This window comes from Parasteatoda tepidariorum, chromosome 3 (genome assembly GCF_982258835.1).
Source record: "Parasteatoda tepidariorum strain Cologne lab strain chromosome 3, Ptep-v5.0, whole genome shotgun sequence".
Taxonomy (NCBI): domain Eukaryota; kingdom Metazoa; phylum Arthropoda; class Arachnida; order Araneae; family Theridiidae; genus Parasteatoda; species Parasteatoda tepidariorum.
In genome coordinates this window covers 21,767,593-21,792,883 of record NC_141757.1, presented here as the reverse complement: position 1 = coordinate 21,792,883, position 25,291 = coordinate 21,767,593, and the positions used below count along the sequence as shown (strand labels likewise).

At 29.5% G+C, this 25,291-nt stretch overlaps 1 protein-coding gene across 1 annotated transcript in view; it reads left to right on the top strand.

The window, feature by feature from the left end:
- LOC107451478 (mannose-P-dolichol utilization defect 1 protein) overlaps positions 1–25,291 on the top strand; it is a 49,077-nt gene that overhangs the window by 3,984 nt on the left and 19,802 nt on the right. The window contains exons 3-4 of the mRNA XM_016067594.4: positions 3,495–3,627; positions 7,819–8,023. Of these exons, the coding sequence (XP_015923080.1) occupies positions 3,495–3,627; positions 7,819–8,023 (338 nt within the window). The remainder of the gene's footprint in view (positions 1–3,494; positions 3,628–7,818; positions 8,024–25,291) is intronic.

Here is a 25,291-nt window from a genome sequence, read left to right as displayed (position 1 = left end):
ATATATATGTATGTATATATGTGTGTGTGTATAAATGTGCAAAAATATACTGCTTGCAAAATTAAACAAGGAGATAGTGGTTTAATCTCTATTAGTTCTCTCTATTTGTGTTTCCCTCCCCCCCTGATATTTTCTCATCATGCTTGCAATTTTAGAGTCCTGACATCAATCACATTTCATATATATATAATGCATGGCGTGTTCACGAAATTTAAAAACAAAAACATCCAGATTAGTTGCTAACAAATTGCACATCACGTTTTGAGTTTAGTTGATTTAGAAATAGAATTATGTGATTTTAGTTGACGTGATTCTGAAATCTCATATCTGATTCATATTTATTCAATTTAAAAATTGCACATCGGTATTTGTATCCATGTTATTTTATAACCTGATATCATGCTTCATATTTATGTTATTTAAAAGTTACACATTGCAATTTGAATTACAAGATTTAAAAATTATACCTCGTGATTTATATTCACACACTTTAAAATTGCATTCCAGGATTTATATTCAAGTTATTTAGAGATCAAGCATCTTTATTTGTACTCCCACGATTTTAAAATCAACAATTACGTTTCTTATTTGCACTGATTTCAAAGTTGCATTTAGCATGTGTTTCTCAACTCGCATATTACTCGAACTTAACTTTTTTTCTCTAACTAATTATAAAATATACTAAATATAAAATATACTTTTATGAAACGCAGTTTTATCACTAAACTCTTTGATTTTAGTTTGGAAGGGAAAAAATCAATAACTGTTAGGTTATTTTGATAAAAATGACACAAACTTGTACAAAAACTTCTTTATTTCAAAATAAATTAGTAAACAGAGTTGGGAAAGTTTAGGACTGAATGGATTAATCCATGGTTTAAACCAGGGCTTTATCGAAGGATTTAAACCGTTCTGTGAGAAACCCCTTTGTCTTAAACTGTCCAAAACCCTTTTATTTAAATTATGTCACAATTTAAAAAAAAATATTGTGAAAAATAAAGGGTTAATTTTTGAGCAAGAAACAGAATGAAGAAAGGTTTTTGTTTTATTAAAAAAGTTTATTATTAATATTGCATTATTTATGCTTATGCAAAAACATAATTTATCAGTATAAAAGCATATTTATTTATATTTGAGGGATAAGGTATTCATTTTTGTTGTTCAATGAATTGTGGAGCTTTATAAGTTATAAATCTTTTCCTATTATATTATTTTTGTTTAATAAGGTAAAGCAAATTGTATAAAAAGTATCAAATATTTATTTATATATGTAATTATTATGTGTACTATGGTTACATGTATAGAATTTTTACCTTTTACCAATGTTCAAAGTTTTGGACAGTTTAGTACAGTTTTAGTCAGTTTAGGACAGTAAAACCCACATGTCCTGTTCAAAACCAGTTTAGGACGTCCGAAACACCAAACTTGAAATTTAGTATTAAAGTTTAAAAACATAATTATCTGACTAAATTCAAGCAACGCGTAGTTGTAAGAGTTACCATCTCACATATCAGCCACTAACACACAGCAAAAATAAACAGAAAAATTCCCATTTCATACTAAGCATGCTTCAAGGTTATCACCCTGCTGCCGACTGAGCATGCCAAGGTAAGTACTACTTATTTGATCAATCAATTAAGAAAATACATTCCTACAGATGGGAGTAAAACTATTAATAATAAGTATCTATGCGTATAATAAAATAAAGAATTTGTGTGTGTGTGTCTGTATACCGGATTGTGGGTAAACCGTCAGGTCTAAAGAGGGAACAGACGGGGTTAAGTCACTCCTTTTAAGAGACTCGTGCTGCTCCGAGCTTCTGATTTCAGTCAGTAGCATTCTGTTTTTAAAAAACTTATTTCAATACATTCATTGTTTTCCATAATTCTTTATTTTGAGGCAATTTTCATTATTCAAAATATGTGTATTAATTATAATGCAGTAATTTTATATACATCTTGCTGTTGCTAGTTATTTAATAATATATTTTCCTATTTCTAGAGTGATTTTTTTATGTTCTGATCATATTAAAAATTTTTTTTTAATGTAGTGAAAAATTGAGATTAAAGTAGTAATGATGACCTTTTGCCAGGCTGATGTAATTTTTGTGTGTTAGTAATTGTTCAAATTTCTAGAGACAATGTTTGAATTTTTTTTCTAAGTTTCGAACAATTCTTATACATAAGGCTAAATAACTTAAAAAAGAACACAAATAATGTCACAGTTAACTCTACAGTGCTCTTTAGATTATTTAGCTTTGTACTTATATATAACAGAAGATTTACCCTTTCTTTAGTTGAATAAACAAGTAATTGTATTAATAGAATCAAATCCTTCATTGTAGTTTTTTAATTTCCTATTTGGGGCCGGAGAACGGGAGTTCGGATCCAGCCGGCCCAATACTCCATTTTGCAAATGGTGACTGGAGCACGATAAATATGTCGGGTCACAAAGTCCTCCACATTCCCATAACAAATTATACCTCTGTGGCTACTGAATTGGAGATTGATTGTTCTCTGGTTCGGGTCAAAATTACGCTCTGTTTATGAATGAATGGATGCATGAATGGGTCCGCCCTATAAATGGGTGTGGCAGAAGTCTAATTATTGGCTGTAGATGGTGCCACTGGAAAACAGAAACAATCGCATCCCTTGCGTTGCTGGCCTACGACAACAGCTACATTTTCTTATTTAGTTATTAGTTTTATGTTTTTTTACTGGTTTAAAATTTACAATATTATTTTACGGTATCACAGTGCTAGTAAAGTTTCTCTACACTTTAAAATTTCTGAAAGCAAAAAGTATGGAAGGAATGAAGGAAGTTTTATTTCAGCTTATTAACTCAGCAATTATTTACTCGAATAATAATTGCTTGTGGAATCAAATAATTTGTTGTTTATTTTTAATGTCTATATATATATATATATATATATATATATATATATATATATATATATATATATATATATATATATATATATATATATATATATATATATATATATATATAACGTCGTTGCCGAGTGGAAGGATTAAAACAGGTCATAGGTCGGGAAGGAGGGTACAAAATTTATTTATTAATTATTAGACAAGAGCAGTCATGAGAATGAGTAAAAGAGCACATGAAAAGTTGTGCTCCTTGGTTATATGTTAGGGAAAATCTTGCAAAGTAAAATCCGTAAAATGTCTTAATTTATGGAAAGAGGGAAATCTCAGCAGTTGCCATTGGATTATGAAATAGATCGAATGTTTCCCACACAGAGCAAAGGGAAAAATGTCCTGCTCTTAATTAAATGCATACTTGAGCCAAAAATAGATTTAAGAACAGGATGTGGCTTTTAAAAGTGTGAGAAAGTATTTCGATTAGAATAATTAATTAGGATGAAGTTTTATAGCAAAGAAACTAACATAAAAAGATTAATTGAAGCTTTTTATGTTACAAATATATATAATTTCTTTAAAATATGTAGTTATAATTTTTGTTTCACTTTCTAGTGAAGTTTCCCCAAATTTTGAAAATTCTGAAAGCAAAAAGTGCAGAAGGAATAAGTTTCCTTGGAGTTTTATTAGAACTTATAGCCGTTACATCTGCAGCTTCATACAGTTATGCAAAGGGTTATCCATTTAGGTAAGCTGGTTGCAATTTTTCTGCCCTTTTGTAAATACTCCTACAATTTATTAATTCCCTAAGATATTTTATTTTTTCATTTGATGCATGTTTTATTGTTTATTACTATTCATTATTCAGAATAACAGATTTATATAAATAATCAGACAAAGACAGTAAATAATCAGATAAAGACAGTAAATAATCAGATAAAGACAGTAAATAATTTTTCTTTTGAAAAGTAAATTCACTTCTCAGTGACAAGCTACTAAATTTTGCTGTATTTGTACAAAGTGACAAGAAATAGTAAAAATAATACACAATATAATAAATAAAAGATATACAAATAATAAATCAAAAATATTAATGTTTGTTAAAATGTGATAACCAAACCTTCAATTAATAATGAAAATTTTAGAACCTCTCTGGCATATTTTAAAAAATTTCTGCGTACTTACCTTTGACTTTAAATGCATAGCTGTAAAAAAAATCGCAAAATCTGCAGTTTCATAACGCTATCTGTTAATTTTAAATGGAACAAGTTACTATCTAATTATATTTTTATTTAGAACTAATATTATATTTAATATGTATATATATATATTTTTGTTCATTGAATAAAAAAGATGTACATAATTTGTTAATCTCATCTAGACAGATGATGAATATATTTTTGATACTTGTGTTTTTTATTTATTTATTTGAATTTCATTAAAAAAAATTCTGCATTGGGCCACAGAACTCATCTGTGTCTTATTCCTTGTTCCACGATCTTGTGATTGGTTTTAAATTTTGTTCATTTTATTTCTTGTTAACTTGTGTAATTTAACAGAAAAGGTATTAAAAAAATTGGTGATTTAAAAAATAATTTTTTTTTTAATGACAAACATATGTATATATAACAAATAAAAAAAAATCAAAGTTTTCTGATTAAAAAATGTATGGTATAGATAAAATATGGTATGGTATATGATATTAAAATTTAAGTGATATATTTGGAAAAGTTAGAGAATTTTTTTTTTCTAAAATTAATAAACCCTGAATTAGAAACTTACATTACTTAAAAAAATACTTTTTTTTTAATATACCTTTAAATGCCTAATAAAAATACCTTTACTTAAAAAAAATACCTTTTTCACTAGATTAGGCAAACATTACATGTTTCAAACAATCATTTTAAGATGATTTAAGATTTGCAAAAATAGATTTAGATTCTTAGATATTTCTTAGATTTCAACCTCAAAGTATCAAATAGATTTGTTTAAACATCAGTTCCTACTCTGATTCGTGTTGAAACTTTTTTTTGTGGTTTTTATTTAAAAGGTGTTAAGAATTATATTCTTTTTTGTTTTGATATTTGTGAAAAAAAGGAATAAAATAAGAAGCTATTTAATTTATGAAAATCAGATTTTGGAAACATTCAGCATCCTGGAGGATTAATTGTTTTTAAATTTTGTTTGAATTCAAAATGCGTTTAAGCTGAGGAGGTTTATTTGAACGTGGAGGTAAGTAAGAAGTCGGTACTAGGCATCTAGAAATTAAATTTAAAGCTAAATATAATATAGTTTTTAGTTTTGATTTTTGTTTTAAAATTATTTTGTGCCTAGAAAGTTTATAAAATTTGAATGTGTCTTCTCATATTCCTGTATTTTTCCAATATCTTATGTTTTTTCCTAAAACTTTTCTGGAGCCTGACTTCTGAAATTAATGATCTTTTAAATTGAAATTTTAAATAGTTTTATTTGTATTATTAACTATATTAATGAACTCACACTACTGATTATAAGTTAAAAGTTAAGTTTATTAGTTTTATTTTTTTATTTTTTTTTATTATAACATCATACTAACATCACTTATCATGACTACATTTTATTCTTTCTCTTAATTTTTTTAATAATCAGTAAATGGTGAAAAATGTTTTTGAATTCACTTGATTCTTAATTCATTTAGTTTGCTCTACAATTTTATAGTATAGAAATTAAAATATTTGAACTGGAAATACTACCAAAAAATAAAGTTTAAAATCGTCATCCTTGAAAATAATATTGAAAAATACTGATTTTTTATTATAAAAGTACTGAATTTGAAAACATTGCTAAAATTATCTGTTAAGTTTGAAAAAAAGTCTTTTGTTTAAATATGTTACACATGGCAATGGTTGGTTGGTGTCGTATTCTCTATTGAATCATATTCCATGGTGTGCTTGAATAGTTTTCGTTATTTCTATGGCATTAAATGAATACAAATCCTCTTCTGTGGGATAGTTTAAGAGGTAAAGGCCTGCAACGACTGCAGGCCTTCAATCAATACCAAATCATGTATCAACATCTCAGAATGTTTATGAAATATCTTTCTCAAATACTCTTCAAAAATTGTACAAGAATCTAAGTTAAAAATTAGCATTTGAAGATAAAAACTCCAAGTTTAAAGGGGGATACTGAAAGAAGAGGTTCGCTATAATTTGATTAATGTTTGTAAATTAATATTTAGACATTTTTATGAATTAATTATATGTATATGTGTTGTCCATTTAAAAAGTGGGCACATGTGATCATTTCAGGAATGTAGTAGTGATAATGGCATTACTATTCAAACTTACAGAGATGAATGGTGCTACAAATTGTAAAACCAGTTTCTCTAAGAAAATTAAAATGATGTGGAAGTTTGGCTATGTCTCAAATTGAGCAATGTGTACACATTGCACATGAAAAAACCCTTACAGTTTTCATTTTTGTACCTTTTTTTTACTCAATTTGTTTACACAATTCAGGAATTCAGTGATCACTTCAGGAATATAGTAATGATAATAGCTTTACTATTCAAACTTACAAAGATGGATGGTGCTACAAATTGTAAAACCAGTTTGCCTAAGAAAATTAAAATAATGTGAAGTCTGGCTATGTCTCATATTGGGCAATGTGTACCCATTGCACATGAAAAAACCTTACAATTTTCATTTTTATACCCTTCTTTTACTCAATTTATTTACACAGATTGCACAAGTCTTTCATTACCCCTAATTGTTTTATAAATAGTGGCAATGGATTTATTGAAGATTAGGTTTACTTTGCTTTGGTCATGACAGATCTGATTTTAATGTTCCCCCCTACAAAAAATTTACATAACTTGATCCCAACCTAGACATTTCTCTCTTATCAACAAATGCTATTTCGATGATAAATGTTCAGCAGTGGTAATGTGCTCACTCTTTTGCACTAAATGTACTTCATTCGAGCCTTGATTAATCTTTTGTTTTCCCGTTTGTATCATATTTTTTTAACAGTTCCTCCTCAAATACTATTTATATTATGTTAATAATACCTGTTTACATCGTTTTTGAAACTAGAACATTCAAATCTATCCTTCAAAAGTTCTTTCAATATACAATGAATATATGGAAGTAAATTTATTTTGTGAAGAAAAACAGTAACTCCTGATGCTAATGATGAAGAAGAGAAGGAGGATTTGTTGCAGTTTGGGAAAAACACCTAAAGCAACGCGTTTTATGTTTTCGTTTGTTATGTTATTTTACATCAGTAGATGAAAATGTTAAAACTTGTGGTGTTGTCAGTTCAAGAAATGGTATTAGAAGTGCAAAGTGATGCCAATGAAGATCAAATTTAATACAATCAGATGGAGCAAACATTTGGGGAAGGCCTCAAAGCCTTTAAAGTAATGAGGGACCTAAAGCATTCACACAAACTTTCAGAAAATGAATAGCTATCTGTAACAAATGATGAAAATTTCAAAATATTTTAAATAACTAAATAAATTTAGTTGTTCTTCTTTTGCATCATATTTTTTCAGATAGTATAATTTTTTTTCAATTAAAATTTTTATACTTATTGTAAATTCATTAATTTTCATGCATTTTCGAAATATTATTTGTTATTTTAATTTGATCCTTATTCGTCACTCAACTTAATGAACCTTAACCTTGTGAACTCCGATAAAGGTTTTACTGTATTTTGTGGTGTTTTGTTCTGGAAGGACCCATCTCTAGTATGACTCTAAATTTAGGTTTTTTATGCAAACTGAAAAAGTAGTTTTAAGTGATGCATTTCTCCTATATTTTTTATAACCCTACTTTCACTACTAAGTTTCCAGTGCTGTCATAACTGTCCACTTTTCATTTAGACTAACCTTGAATAATGTTAATAAATGTAGGTATAAGAATTATGATTTCAATATGTGATTGTATTTTTATTTTAGCTCCTGGGGTGAATCTTGCTTTTTAATGGTCGAGACTGCCATTATTGGCTTTTTAGTTCTTTTGTACAGTAGCCAATTCAGGCAAGCCAACATATTTGCTGCACTGTACAGTGTTGCTACATATGTACTTTTCAATGGAATGGTTCCAGTGTCTGCTCTTTGGAGTATGCAAATTGCCAATTTACCAGTTGTTGTGACTGGCAAAGTAAGAATATAAATATTATATAATTTTTTTTATTATAATGAAAGTATTTGCAAAATTCGTATTTATTTAAAAAAATTTAAAATTAAATTATGAATTGAAGCTATTATTGAATGTAGAATATTTAAATTACAAAATTGTATTTAATGAATTATTTCTTCTGTTTTTTTAAATTTATTTTTATTTTGTTTGCTCTTTTTAATCTCTCAATTGCAGAGATGATTGTGCTCTGGAAAAAATCCAGATTTCCAGATTTTTCGCTAACTGCGATCTGGAAGTTTCTGGAAATCCAAGGTCCCAGAAGTTTCATGAAATCATTGAATCATTTATGTATAAAAGTTCTTGTATATTTTATTTTTAAATATTAGAGCTGGAATTTATGCTTGGCATCTCTCTTCACTTTGTAAATATTTTTTCTGGTAGAATAATAAATGTGATTAGAGATAAAAGTAAGCTTATAAATAATTATTTATTTAAATTATCTGCATATAATTTATTTAGAATTTCATGTTTTGAAGTATCAATGATATAAATTTTTAAAGATATTAATTTTTTGAAATGCTTCATTAATGATTTTACTCGAGAAATCTTCAGGATTTTTGCGTTGAACTCACAATCACCCCTGCAATAGTAAAACTGTAATTTTTTGTAATGGTGGTGAAAGCTGGGTAATTAATGCTATATAAGTTCTGGGTATAACGAAAAGATATGAACACTTACCTCCACCAATGGATTTGATACATTTCTAAATCCATTGTAAAATTTCTTCACAATGATATCAGTAAGTGTTAAGAGTATAATCCATTTAAATCTAAAATTTTACTTTGCACATGGACGCAAAAATATTTATAGCATTACAAACATACTACATTTTCATTCGATTTTTATTATCTTTCTCAGAGTGTTAGTGTGTTTGAAGTGCTAGAATCGCCCTTGAATTCTGTGCACGTGTGCACATGATGAAATCGGGTTATGTAGTTAGAAATCCTAACAATAAGTATGTGGAGAAAAATTTCCAAAATATTTTTAAAAGTGTAAGTGGTTAGTATCTTTAATCCATTTGTGTTTCTCTTAATGTTGTAGATTTTATTTATGAAAAGGGAAAAAAAACATTTACGAAGTTCCCAATAAGTTTTTCGTTTAAAGTTGTTTATATTGTGGTTACCACGTTATCCTTTATTTCAGGGTTCGCCAAGTGGGCCCACTTTGAAAAAACCCGCCCGGGTTTTATTGGGCGGGCCCACCTTGAAAAAACCCACTTGGAACGATAAGTGGGTTTTTTCAACAAAAAAATTTTTTTTTTACTAAAACTTATTGTTTTGCATTTACTTTTATATAATTTATAGTGCAGCATAAATTTGTCAAGTTTTATATGATTAAGTTTTTAATATTAGTAAAGTAAAAGAAACTGGAATCTTCATGTAATTTTATAGTAGGTATCTACTATTGAAAACTTCAAGTGGGTTTTTTCAAAAAGTAATATTTTAATGATATTAAATCAAATAAAAATTTAAATAATATACTCTGAAAAGATCAATTTTTCAAATATAGTTGCATGCTTTTTATATTAATAAACAGGTTATTATTATTAATTCATATGTTTAAAAAAATTGAAAAGAAAATTTTTTTTCTTTTTTTACCAAGTGATACATTAACAAATTTAAACAGTTTTATTTTCTGGCTTTAAAAAAAAAAGCTAAAACTTTTTATAAGAGAACTTTTTAAAATTATTTATCTAAAAATGAAATCATTTTCCTAGGGTTAATTATTTGAAAACAAATGGGACAAGTAACTGATACTCTTTATAATTATTCGTAGTTTTAATTTCACTTTCTATTAACCTTATTATAAGAACATGTAAGACTATTAAATATTTATTTCAGTTTTTTATTTAACTCAAGTCAGATGAAATTTTAGTTTTTACTGATTATAAATATTTACAGATTATAATTTTATAATAGGTAATATCCATATGTTTAATAAATATAGTAAATAAATGTGTGTGAAAACAAAAAGATTAATAAACTTGTTCCTTTTATATTACTGCATTTATATTTTATAATTCCTAATTTAAAAAATTATGAAACATAATGCACTTAACAATAAAGAAGATTCAAATAGGTAGTGATAATGCGTTATTTAAACTTAATATAAAATACATATAACCAGGGTTCCACAAGTGGGCCCACTTTGAAAAAACCCACTTGGTGTTTTTTTACAAATTGGTTTTTTTAAATTTGATTAAAAAAGAAGTAGCTCCTAATACTATCATTGGACACATCGTTGAAGCTAACAAATATTTTAGAAATGTGCATCAAGCACATGGATGGAAAAATGAAAAAAACTGCTTGATGACCCAATGACACTAGGTGGAATTCATATTATGAGCACGTAAAAACTTTTGCCAATAATTACCATGAATATGAAGAGATTGTTCTTGAACATCAAAATGAATCTAATAATAATATGTCAAAAATATTAAATAATGTTGGGCTTTACCAATAAACTATCAATTGGGAAAAACAGATATCAACTGTTTCTTAAGCCTTAAAAAAGCTTCAATCAGAAAACATTTCAATTTCAGAAGCTGTTGAAATATGAATTAACTTACTATCGTGTGATGAATTAGAACCCCATAAACATTTTTTAAAAAGATTCAATCAGGCTGTTCAGCCACATCATTTATTAGCATATGCGTCCTGGATCCCGAAACAAGGGGACAATTTTTAAATGATGAGCAAGACCAATTAGCAGAAAACTGTCTTTCTAAGCATCATCCAGAATTTCTGCCACGTGTTATGGCATTCAAAATTTCCGATCCTGAATACTTTCCAAAATCAATGATGCTTGAGTGCAAAAAATAGTGGAAAATTATGGCAAAAAAAAAATAAGTAAATAAATAAATAAAATTCCTAGCTTCCACAAAATTTCTGACAATTCTTTTTTATTTGAACTCAGCACCAGCATCCTCTGTCTCTATCGAAAGACACTTTTCAAGTTTCGGTTTGGTGCAGAGTAAACTTCGAAATAGATTAGGAATAGATAAAGCTACAAAACTCGTAAAAGTGTATCACCATCTAAGAGAGAAATGTAGACCCTTTGAATCTGTTGTATGATAATAATAATAAAGGAAAAAATTGGACCTTTTTTTTTAAGTTAACTCTTAACATCTGCTGACAATTTTTAACTATTTGGAGAAAGTTTATCACAATTAAAAAACAGTTAAAAATTAAAATATTACTTTTAAGATTTTTTAAATATTTTTAAGATTTCATTTGAATACAATTTATTTTGTTTCTTTTAATCATGTTTAAAATAATGAAAGAAAACAAAAAAAAATTTCTATTAAGTGATACATTAAACAACAATAAACAAATTTAAAGTTTTATTTTCTGATTTTAAAAAAATAAGCTATAACTTTTTATATATGCTTTTTTTATAATTTTAAGATTAATTTGTCGTTTGAAACTATAAAGTTAAAATGTATCTAAAAATGCATATATTTATCTAAATATTTGAAAAAAAGGGGCAAATAACTGATACTCTTTATAATTATACGTAATTTTAATTTCACTTTCTGTTAATCGTATTATAAAAACATGGAAGACCATTAAATATTTATTCCAGTTTAATTTTATTACAGGTAAAAGTCAGATGAAATTTTAGTGTTTACTTATACAACTCTATTTAATAAATAAAAATATTTTCACAGTAAAATTTACGAGCACTAAATGAAAAAACCCAATTTTCCCCGGGTTTTTTCAAATAAAACCCAATTTTCCCCGGGTTTTTTCAATAAAACCCAGGTGGGTTGGGTTTTTTCAAACCCTGCTTTATTTGAACAAACTTTAGAACGAAATTTTATTTTTGTTTTTTTCTGGTTAAAAAAGTTTTATCAGTTTTCTTCGGAAGAAAACTTATTAACTCTTGATTGAAAATGAGTAGTGCAATTGAGTTAAAAAGTTTTGAATTCAATTGGTTCAAAAGTTTTCTTCAATAAACATGTGAAATGGAAAGGGTAGAGAAAATGTGTCATCAGAAAATTACGTTTAAAAAAGGAACGAAGAAAAAGTTAGAATGTGATAAAGAGTAAAATTATACTTCAATGTTTTTGATGAGAAACTTCCTACTTTAACTGTTCGAAATAAAGAATTTAAGTAAATTAGCTTTAGTTCATATTTTTTTTATTAATGTTTTAGGCTGTAAGGTTGAATTAAATTTTAATTAGTATAACTCAATAACTCAATTTATAATTAGATAAACAAGACCGCCTGTTCTTATAATGTACATTAATCATACACACCTTAGAAATTTACTGTTTAGCATCTTAAAGCTTTTTACAGTAACTTCTTTGTTAAAAAGGTTTTCAACTTCACACAATTTAAATAAACAAAAAACCAAAACAAAAAATTATAAAGAGCTGCACTGCAGATTTAAAATTGTTATTTTATAAAATTTTTCCAAAACAGTTATTCGTTTTTGTTTATAATGATCAACTAGTCTTATAATTTTACTAAATTGGTTTTAATAATTTTTCTATTGATTCATTTTATTTAGTTGTATTGGGAAGTATAACCATTAGGTGCCATGAAAATGTATGGCCTGTTAATAAATTTTTGGATTAATCATGTTAACTATACCTGTTTGATGCTAGATAAAATAGCCAGATTTGGTAATAAAGGTTCTTTCATTTTATCAAATTAGCTATCGATTTTGCCAGCTATATATATATATATATATATATATATAGTAAAACCCCAGTTTAACGTTTTTTGTTTTGTGCGTTATTTTGCTTTTTATGTCATTTTCCATTTTCTATTCATCTATGAAAATTGCTTATATTGATAATATTAAATTATACTGGATTTTCGGATACCCTTGTTAAGAGAATCCTACTTTATACATTTTTGCAACATATCAAAATTCTTTTTTCTTTACAAAGCTCACACAAACTTTTTCTAATTTTTTTTTTTTTAAATAGACTTGTTAATTAGCTGTTTGCCACATGGCAGAATTGTGGCGACATGGCGACCTTGTCGCAGAACGTTATGGAGTTCTTACAGAAAGATTTTTTCTTTGGGAATTAAAAATTTTTGCTTTTCTTTTCTGCAGAAAATTTTGAAAGATTTTATCTTTTCTTCACAATTATATTCAAAAGATGCCTTTCTTGCGCATTGGAGTGGAAAAAAATGCTTGTGATTTTTCTATTTGAGAATAATGAGAAATAAAGAAAGTAAAAAATTTGGTTTTATTTTCTGTAGAAATTTTCGTTTTATTCTTTCATGTACTACTGATTTTCTATGTAGATTTTAAAATATGATATTTTTAATACGATATTATTTATTATAACAACCAAATCTAGAAATGAAAACACACATTTAGTAACCCTTTTCCGGTAGTTACTGCTGCAGTTTTCACAATTTTTTAATGTGAAGTTCAATTACGCAATGCGAAAAATGAAATTTTTTTTGTTGGTATAAATGAGTTTAAAATATGTTTCTGTTATAATGTAACTTTTTCAAAAAACATTTTGTTTAAAATGTGTGTGTATATATACCTGGAATATTTCGTTGATGTGATATTCGTAGGAAAATGAGTATGATTATTATTTGGATTTTAAAAAAAATCAACTCTGCTTAAAAAATTAAACTCAGGAAACACAGAATGTGTGACACAATGAGTAAAATCGAATTTAAATGTACAATAAATCATAAATTCACAAGTCAATTTTAAATCACAGGTATCCGTATTGATTGGAGTAATAAAATATTGATCGTAATGCCCTGTGTTTTATAAGCCATTATGTTTTGGCTAAAAATAAGAAGAAAAAAATTCATCTTGCTGATCAAGCAAAGAGTATTTGCAGATCATTCAATTGCATTTAGCAAATGTGAAGAAACTTCTGAAAACATCTACTTAAAAATAAATTAAAACATTTATTTATGCTTCTTGAGAACAGTCACATGCTGTTAGTCGCTTGGTCAATAGTCAAAAAAGAAACTATGTTAGTTTTTTCTGAGGGAAAGAAAAAAATGAGTGTCATATTTACAGTATATTTTGCTTTATGAATTTCTATGCTTTCATGAATATAGTAACAGCTGTTGTGGATTTTTTTCACAACAGCTTAATTTTTATTTTTTTAAAAATGTTTCCAGACTGTAAATACAGGATTTGTACCGATTATGTTACTGAATGCAACAGTTTCTGTAATCACAAATTTACCACACATTTCAATGAATTGGCACGTAAAACATATTTTCAATTTAAAATTTTTTTTCGTTCTTATTAATTTAACATTATTTAAATTAATTGACTCATGATTTAAAAATGTAATTATAATCACCTGGTATTAAATAGTTTTCAAACTATACTAACAACTGTGTGATGCAGAGTTTGTAGTTGCCTGATATTCTTGATAAAAAATATTTTATCCTAATTTTTAGCTTTTTGTCCAGATGTACCTGATTTTTTTGTGTTCAGAAGTATACCAAATGCAGATTTTTGAAAAGTCGAAATATTTGGATTTTTGATTCAATATCTTTTTATTTTAATTAACGATGCTCGTAGAAATCACAAAATTCGATAGTCTCAATTTGGGGACCGTCTACTAATTATATACATGCTTCAGATATTAACCTTACCCACCGGTTTCATTGCTTCAACTTCTCTGGTAGTTAAGTCATTCTTTGAAAAGGAAACTATTATGAGAAGGATGTCAAGGGTTGATATGTTTGCTTATTATTTTCAAGAAATGCAGTAAACAAATTTGTTTTGTATTTCCACAATCTTCCACCCTTTTCATGGGTAAAAATGACTGATTTCAATTAACAATACATTAACATCATAGACTTTATAATTGAGGGATTGCCCACAAAAATGACTTATGTATGCAAATGTTAAGCGGAATACTTACTGTGTTTCCTTTGAGATTAATGAAACCTTCCTTAAATATGAATAAGGAAATCTTGATCTCAATTTCAAATTTTAAGTACATATTGGTATGTAGGTGTAGGAATAGGAACCAATTGTTACTATTTTTTTTTATTTTTATGCAACAGTAATACAAAATTTTTCCATGTATTGATTTGGAACTATTATGAGTTGTTCAGTATAGATAAAATTATTTTGGAAGCTGTTAAAACTTCCTGTTCTAAACAAAATAATTTTGAAATTTAAAATTGTTTGTTTTATTTTTCTTTCATGATAAAATTTGTTTTTATTGTCCTAAGGCAGGGATGGCGAACCAATGGCACGCGTGCCATTTATGGCACGTGACACAATATTTTGGGCACCCCACCGATCGCAATTGTTATTGCACTATGAATTGTTATTACACAAATGTTATTACATTATGAAGCATATGTAACAATTAAATTAAAAATCACAAAAACAAACAAAATAATAAGCAACTATTAATAAAAAAATTAACGATTAATGCTAAAAAAGCAATTAATGCTAAAAAAACAATAAATAACCATAAAAAACAAGTTAACAATAAGTAGCTAGCAAAAAAAATTAACAGTCTTGCTTAAACTAACATCTTACAACCTAATATAAGTTATTGGTCATCTAATCTGCAGCAACAGAAGTCACACTGATGTTACTTTAAGTTGAATTACGCCTATAACTGAGACATTGCAAAATGTATTTTTTTTTCAATGTAAATAGTTTTGAGTTGATAGTATTTAGTATTATTATTTTCCCAATAATCACGAAGTCAAAATTACTTGACGGCACGTCTATGACATCATTAAACGATTTTTTAGAAAAAATGGCACATTGGTGTATAAAGGTTCGCCACCCCTGTCCTAAGGTATAGCAAATAATATTTTTTAGTCAGCTGTTTGCCTTTTCAAAAGTAGTATGATATATGTATATTGCTCCAAAAAAAATGTCCCAATTTTTATGAAAATGTTATTTTGAATTTCTCTTTTGACCACTAGTGAGGTTATCCCTATTTGCCTTGAAAAACTATCCACTTTGAATTCACTTGTTTTCACGTAATGTAAGGAGCCAAAGATGAATAATTATTAAAATATTAAATCAATTTTCATATATATATATATATATATAAAACTCATCCTGGACTAGGGTGTGCACCCTTTTTTATGGAGGTTAGAGCATCCGATTATGATGTCAGAGATCCTTGGTTCGAATCCTGCCTTTTGTCAACGAACATTGCTATTACATTCTCCTCCACAGAGCTATCATAAATTGCAGATATAACCATTTGAATAAGAAAAATCACCTGCATTTTAAATTACAGCAGTTTAAATGCATAATGCTAATCCTATGAAAAAGGTTTTTCATGACTTTGTTCTAACAGTTCAGAATCGATTGTGACCTTTCTCATTTTTTAAATTATCCGTAATTTTTTCTTTAAATTATCAAAATGTCGTTATATTCGAATGACTCTATTAAGAGATAACCCTGGACGGAGAGGACAAACGTTTATTTTTAGGTGTTTAGAAATTGTGTTAGAACGTTTGATTCATCCTTGCAGTTAAAATTAAAGCCTGCTGGCAACATTTCATCTTCTGACCCAAAACAATGTATTGCCACACTATGTTAAGTTGGAAAAATTAAAAAAAGAGCAATAACTTTGAAAACTTATAAAGGGACATCTTGTTGTTTCCTTAAAACTTATTAAAATCTATAATTATCAGCTAACGATTCCGGAACATCTCTTAAAAAACCATAAAGTGTTGACATTGGTCTATAATTTTATCAGTGCAGAGGTTGATACAATGTTAATAAAACCATGAAGGAGTTATTCTCTGCTGGACAACTCCAGAATCTTGACATGCAATAGTTTCATAATTTTTGGGTTAAAAGCAAGTTTATTGTTTTAAATGAAATCAAATTTTCTTTAAACTACATGTAACATGTTAACTGGTTTCAGATTTAATGATATAAAAACTATCTGTAAGCTTATCCGACCTTTTCGATTTAGGTTTTTATATATTCTATTCTGGACAAAATAGCTTGAATGGGAAAAAAATTATTCTGTGAGGGAAAAAATATATTCTCTCAACTTTTTTAAAAGAATGAAATAAACAATAAAAAACGCAATTTCTAATTAATGAAAGAATTAAAAAATTTGCAAAAATGGTGTGAGAGAGTTACGGAGAATGAAAAAAAAATCATACAATAGTAATTGTGCTATTTTTTTAATGAGTATTTTATATAAATTTTGTTACAAATTGGACTTTGAATTTCGGGCAATCACCTAATATCTGGATAATTAAAACAGACTAATAAAAATAAAATTATAATAAATAACCTTACTTTTTTTTAATAAGACTTTTTTGTTGGACTTCGAAGCCTCATTGACTGTACAGTACTTAAAGAATAATTTAAGTTAGTGGTTCGTATAGGACTTCATTGAGTACAAATCTGAAGAATATTTTAAGCCTGTAAAAACAAAGCATTCTTCCAACGGAGTCGTAGGGCTTAAGGCGCCACAATATTGTGGCCAACAGCATTGCACGCACGACGCCTTTACTTTCTAGACAAGCTGATACTCATCGATCTGACGTTGGATGAACTTCAAGTTGTCGCTGGGGATTAACTCCAGTTTTTTACAATGACAATTCAGGGGAATCGCAATGGCTCAGGGAATAGAGTGTTCGCCTTCCAATGTGGTAAACCTAATTCGAATCCTAGCGATGGCTGGACGATGTGGATTCCGCATCCGGCTTGCACCGACCACAGTGCTGACGTAAAATATCCTCAGTGGTAGACAAATCATGGGTCCCTTTGTCGTCAGACTAATCGTGAGAGATTCTCGTGCAGGTTAGTTCAATCAATAAGTCCTCCACGAAGGCAAATTTCTTCCAATACTTGATCAAGGAGCTCCTTTGTCTTTTGAATTGGGTTCAAAATTACAAGACGACGGAGTTGAACATTAGTAGTCGTAAACTCAAAAATTGGGTCGACTGTTCAACGACGGCTATAAAATTGGCGATCGAAATGGGCTGCAGGTGGCGTAGAGCAGAACTCTTTTCCTATGGCAACACTTGTCATGCTTTCCCCATTAGCGTGTGGAAAGTCATAGAAGAAGGAAGTACGTTAGTTTCTCTCTTGATTTTCATATAGATTAAAATCTTTTAAGTTGGAAAACTATATGGAACTGAAAACTACATTAAACATGGTTCTAAAGAAAAGTATCACGGGAATTTTAAAAGATATTTTTATGAAATAAAAGGGAAAAATATTAAGAAAAGGCAAAATATCGTAGAACATTCCTATACAAATGAAAAGAGGAGGAGAGGGAAGGGAGAAGGGCTAAAGGCATGAGGCCGGTCTCTCCCCAGATGGCGTATTCGAGTGTTGCGATCGCCAATATAAAATTAAGTAACAATTCAGGGTCAACACAGGGTATTTGAGACATCAATTTGGAATATGTTTAATTGAACTTAGATTTTTTATTTTTCAGGCTCTCAAAGACGCAGTTTCTAAAATTTTATTGTTTAATTTTAGGGCGCACAATAATTCAATATTTTTTTTTTACTGATTCTGCATGATACTTTCATTCAGAATTGCACGCTATAATCAGATTTTATATAACTTTTTTTGTCTCCAAACGAAAATTATCGACAATCCAAATTTTGACCTCTTGCAGAATAGTTACAGTAGTCATATTTCCTGATGTGAATGCAATTTATAATTGTTTTTTAAAAGTCGTGGAAACAAAATTTATCGCGAAACTTATTTTGGACCACTTTTTTGTTTAAACTAACTCTAACACTCGAAAATTAGTAAATAAATAAAATGAAAATTAAAACATTTTACTCACTACGTTTTTTTAAGTCAACAAAAAAGAAGAAAATAATTTTACTTTTGTCAGAGACCTCAAAAGAAAAACGTTGGGTGCACGTCATTTTCGTTATAAACTTCGAAACCATCGAAAATTCCCCTCACGTCTTTCGAAAGTGATTTGCCTCTCAAACCAGACGACTCTCAAACTTTTGTGTCCAATCTCGTAACCACCTCACTCCAACAAAGTATTTTCTTATTTTTTTCTTCTAAATAACTGTACGAATCTGAGGACCCGTGTCCATTTTCCATGCAGGCAAGATTAGCGATTTTGTAGCTCGAGGGTAATAATTTTGTGTTCAAGTGTGTTAGTTAATCGTTAATTCCTTTTAAGAACTTTTTCTAATTGAAATGTTTAATAAATCTGAAGAAAAAAAAGTTTTTTATATTTTACTTCGAATAGCAGATGGGATTATCACAGCATAAAAGTAACACAACTCAAGAGAACAATGATATAAAAACTGAAAACAGTCATTTCCTCATTCGACACTTTGTTTCCCGGTTGTATCGGTCAACGATAGTTGCTCCACGGAGAGAACTGCAAAAGAAGCCCATTCCAAATTGGCCTCGACTTATAGAGCAATATGGATCAGAAGCCAGCTTGAATCTGTATAAGTATGCGGCAAGACAATCATGTTCTATAAAGGACCTCAACTGATATGTGGCCTCGTGGCGTGGCCAGTCGGGAATGCTATCTGGCTCGAGATCCTTCCACTTTTTGTCGTTATTTCTTTCCATTAGTTGCTTGCGGAAATTAGTGACGACTCTTCTTTTGTTGTTGTAGTTTACTTACGTCGCGCTAGAGCTGCACGATGGGCTATTGGCGACGGTCTGGGAAACATCCCTGAGGATGATTCGGAGACATGCCAACACAATTTTGATCCTCTGCAGGAGGGGGGGGGGGCACCCCCGTTTCGACAGCCCAACGACCTACTCTCGAAGTCGAGCACTTTACGGTAGAACAGTCTAACGAGGACCAATACAGCACACCCTTGGTCCCTTCGTTGACTGATCCAAGTGGTCACCCACCCACACACTGACCGCAGCCAGTGATGCTTGACTTCGGTGTTCTATTGGGACCCGTGTCTTAACGATCAGTCCACTGCGGGATGACTTTTCTTTTGAGAAGTCGTTTAAAGGTTGAAAAAGGGGGGTTTGGTTATTATTGAGTTGTTGTATGGAAGTGCCCTTTTTGGCCAAATCATCAGCAATTTCACTGTCTTTAATTCCGCAGTGAGAACAAATCAATTGCAGAGCGATGATTTTCCTAGTTGTATTTTATTAATCGAGATTTGACCCATCTATTAAAAGTATAACACTGTTTTTAAACAAAGCTTGTGTGGATGATTTCTATTTTAAAAGATCTCAATTCATGGTAAATTAGTGAGAATAAATCAAAATTTTTTCATTCTTTTGATTAGATCGATAAAAAATGATGTTAAGTTTGTAGTAAGAAAAGTAATGCCTGCAGTTGTTGGCCACAGTTGCTATTAACCATTCATTACAGCGATGCGACCTGCGAGTGAATAGTCAGCCACACAGCAAAATTCCAAACTTAATTCTGCTCTTCTTTCGTCAAAACAAACTTAGGAAAATTTGTTGATTGGGAAATCAACCAAAAAAAAAGTTTTAAATTTTTTTTTTATAAAGCTTTTATAAAACATTATATCAGTCATTCAGTCTGAGTCAGGTGTAAAAGAATTAAAGTTTTCAGGTCTCGCCACGTTTTACGTTTTAGTTCTGACAAGAAATTAAATTGTTTTCTCTTTTTTTCAGTTCGCTTGAATAATATTGTATTTGAAATTTTTATTTTAGTTAATTATTTTTCCATAGACTGATTAGTCAAAACACAAACAATTACGGCATTTTTGTTTTTTATCCCAAATTAAACGGACAGAGAATAACAATGAAAGTTGCAATTGTAAAGAGTTGCAATTGTTTCATCTCATAAAAATGTTATGTACCACTTTTATCCTAAAATGTTTCGAAACCCGATGACATACCAGATGATTTGTAGAGTATCATAATTACATTTTTACCATGAATATCTTCATTTTTCTTCTAGTGGGGGGTATTTTAAATTATATTTAAAAAAGAGATTTGATTAAATTTGCTCCCGAATTCTGGAGACAAGACTTTTGAATTTTCTGAGGTTAAGATAATGAAATTTCTCGTCTATGATAAATTGGCCGCCATCATTTATGCAGGATCCACTGTCTGACAGGGATATTAAATGCATTATCCTTATAAATTACCCCCTCCCCTGACCCCCTATTCGGAATGGGAGGGTTGCGATCTCGGCAACAGAGGGAAGAAAGTTAAAGGAAATTTACATTGCACTCGGGTATGTTTCGTAGCTTTTGGCTATTTTTATTAATATTTCGCCAAAATGAAGAATGTTTTATTATGGCTTGTTTTCCAACATATTTTCTAATGTTCATAGAGCATTCATTTAAAACTATTAATGCACTTTAATTAAATATTCTTTATATATATATTGCATATGTACTTTTTCAAGGGTGGAGCTGGACAATATTGTAATTTTAATATCTCGATTCATCGTCAAGAAATGTTGATGGTTCATTATACCCTCCGAATTGATTAATTTAAATTATTTTTACGTTTTGCCTCCCAGTGAGGTGAACCGGGTTCGAATTCCATCTATGGCTGGTTGATTCAAATTTCTCACCCGACTCGCACCGATCAGAGTGCTGACGTAGAATATCCTCAATGGTAGACGGATCATGGTTAGACTTGTCGCCAGGTTCTCGTGGTTTTCCTCTATGTGTAACGCAAATGCGGATTAGTTGCATGAAAAAGTCCTTCGTGAAGGCAAATTTCTAAAAATACTTTATCCAGGAGTTCCCTTGTCTTCTGGATTGGGTTCGAAATTACACGGCTAAGGAATTGAACATTGGTAGTCGTAAACTCTCAATTGGGCTGGCTGCTAAACGATGCTTATAATATAAAATAAAATTAGATGTTTAGTTTAATAAAATTAAATTAAATTTAGTTTAATAAAATTAAATTAAATTTAGTTTAATAAAATTAAATAAAATAAAATTAGAAAATTAGATGAAATTAGGGTTGGAATGATTTAAATCATGATTAAAATCGCACATTAAATGATTTTTTTAAAGAGATTATTAATTTAAATCAGCTAATTTTAAAACTATATAAAATTCTACAAGTTTTGGTTTTTTATTCTCTGCTTCTAATTAAAATATTTTGGCGAAAAAGTTAGATTTCATTAATAATGAAGTTCTTTTAAGAAGAAATATTAAAAGGACGATGCATGCTATATTAATATAACATGCATCAGTTGTATTAATAAAAATGTTTTTTTTTTCAATGAGCTGTATGCAAAATAATTGATTACTTTGTTTATATACAAGAGCTTTTAAACTTGGTAAATATGTAATTAAAGTACGCCTTTAATGCAGAAAGATATGTTCTGCCCAGAGAAACTTGTAATATTTTCTGACCTAAATTGCTCCAACTGACAAAAATTCTGTTTTATTGATGAGGGTGTTGAGGCTGAACAAAAATAAGTATGATTTCATTAATTCAGTTTTTAGTTTTAGTATTAACTGTAACTACTTCAGTACTAAATATTACTATTTTAGCTATACTTACATTTTTTAATAATATTAAGTACTAATAATACAGTTTATCATATGTTTTGGTTGGTAAAAGTAAAAATAAAATAAAAGATCCGATTTAAATTTAAAAAAATCCGATTTTAATCAAATAAATTCGATTTATTATTTTTTTTTAAAACACGATTTTTACCAACAAACAGGCTAGTTATTGTTTTAATTCTCCTGTTTTTAATTGCTTTTGTTAATAGTCGTTTGTCAAAATTAGATTTTTGTTATTTGTTAAGTTTCTAATTTAAATGATAAGTCATAATACTCTTTCAAGTAATATTTTTGTTCAATTAATTTCAAAATATTATTCTAAATAATTTTATAGCATAACTAACTGGAGTCTTCAAATCTGGCTATTTGATTACAACTCCAAAACGTTGGCTTTAACCGCGAAGGCGTTGTTGAAAAATATTAGTAGTATTGCCTCCTTTGTTAAGGACATCCCCCTGGCGTTTCACCGAGTTTGTTTCATCAACAACATTGTTAGACTGAAGCAAATTGCCTACACTTTGCTTGCTTAACGTCCATGAAACTGCACCAAGCTGACATGCGGTTTGGCGTTTACAATACTTTATTTTTAATTTCTGAAAGAATGGGATGGGGATTCCCGTCTTCCATCCGACCCCCGTGCTCGTCCGGGGGAGATTCGTTACTCCTTTAAGAACGTCTTCCATTCCCGTGCGCTGTCTTCTTGAAGTTCCTTCTATTGTTGTCCTAAAGATAAATTTTTGAAAGAAGCATGCTCTCTCAACATATCAAAATGAGAAAAATCTTTGAGAGAAAAGGGATCCCCTACGCTGCTTTTCCGGGATGACAAAGGAATGTTTTAAAAACTCCTTTTTCCCGGATAAAAAAAAGGGAATAATGAAATAATGAACAGTGAAACTAACAATGCCAGTGGCGGTGAAATATTAGGGAAAGAAAAGAGGCCATCCCTTTTTCCTTTATTTATTTTTAAAAGTTTCTCTTCTATCCCGAAGACAGCCTTGATCTTTTTTTAAATCTCTTCCCTCCCCCCTTTCCTTTTGATTTTTAAAAGCCCGTTTCTTGGTCATTTTGTTCACGTCAAACCGATGACATACTGAAAAATGCTTTTAATGACTTGAAATTCTTGTTGTGCGGCGAGTGTTGTTTCCCTGGCGGAAATTTAACTTGTTCTGTGATAGGTTGGGTGGAATCGCCCAACTGCTTCTGTGCTGTTATAGCGTTAATCAAATTTTAAATGCTTACATCGAATCTCTGTTTGTATCCTAAATTATTTTAATGAACCTATCTATGTATATATCTTGTTGTGCTGCGAGTGTTATTTCCCTGGCGGAAATTTAACTTGTTCTGTGATAGGTTGGGTGGAATCGCCCAACTGCTTCTGTGCTGTTATAGCGTTAATCAAATCTTAATGCTTACGTTGAATCTCTGTTTGTATCCTAAATTATTTTAATGAATCTATCTATGTATATATCTTGTTGTGCAGCGAGTGTTATTTCCCTGGCGGAAATTTAACTTGTTTTGTGATAGGTTGGGGGGAATCACCCTACTGCTTCTGTGCTGGTATAGCGTTAATCAAATCTTAATGCTTACGTTGAATCTCTGTTTGTATCCTAAATTATTTTAATGAATCTATCTATGTATATATCTTGTTGTGCGGCGAGTGCTGTTTCCCTGGCGGTAATTTAACTTGTTCTGTGATAGGTTGGGTGGAATCACCCTACTGCTTCTGTGTTGTTATAGCGTTAATCAAATTTTAAATGCTTACGTTGAATCTCTGTTTGTATCCTAAATTATTTTAATGAATCTATCTATGTATATAGCTTGTGCGGCGATTGCTATTTCTCTGACGGAAATTTAACTTGTTCGGCGATTTGAAACACCCATCGATGTTTGCGTTTCTGTGCTGTTTTTGCGATATGAAATGATTATGCTTAAGTTGAATTACTGTCTTTCTCTGTTTGCTTAAATTATTTACCCAGGCTTTTTCTCGATGATTCCGGTATCCTGGAACTGTTTCCATAAGTTGCACGCGATGCCGGACGTTAAATTGAACTCTCTACAAATCTGGACCCGAGATTGGCAAGGGGTGCGAGTTGAGTTGATCAGCGTCTGAATATTGAGTTGTTCAACACCTAAAAGTTGAGTTTGTTCAGCTCTTGGATGTCATTTTTCTTTCTTCAAATGACGTTAGAGGTGAGGACCAACACGTATGTGCGATGTTAATAAATGGGAATAAAGAATATTTAATAAGTCTCACGCCTCTAGTGTAGGAACCCAATTTCACAGCTATACTAGTCTTAAAATTATTCTTTCTTTTTCTAATTTACAAATGTTAACTCTATTCAACAATTGTTGAAAATTTTAATTCTTAATTTTGGAATTGATTTTATGAAGAATTAAGAATTATTCTGTTTAACATTTCTGAAATTTTTTGTTGCTTCAATAAGATCTTTTTTATTTTTATTTTGTTATTCCCATTTTTAATTTAAACGTGCATTCCTTTGTGCCCTTGTGAGTAAGACCTCAAAAGTGACGAAGTCTATTGTATTTTTACTGACAATTTCGAATGAAAAATTTTTATGCCTGATATTAGATCGATATTTTATAAAAGTCTTTGGAGTTTGCTTATTTTTATTTATTTATATAAATTGCATGAATTTGTTCCGATTACCCCTCCCTGTCCATTTAAAAACATTCATCCGAGATGGAAATATATGTGGAGAACCCCATGGACAGAATTAATTTAGGTGGTACGTTAGGTCCATCCTCAAAAATCGAATGCCAGTTATTAAGGGAACGAAAATGTGGGAGAAAG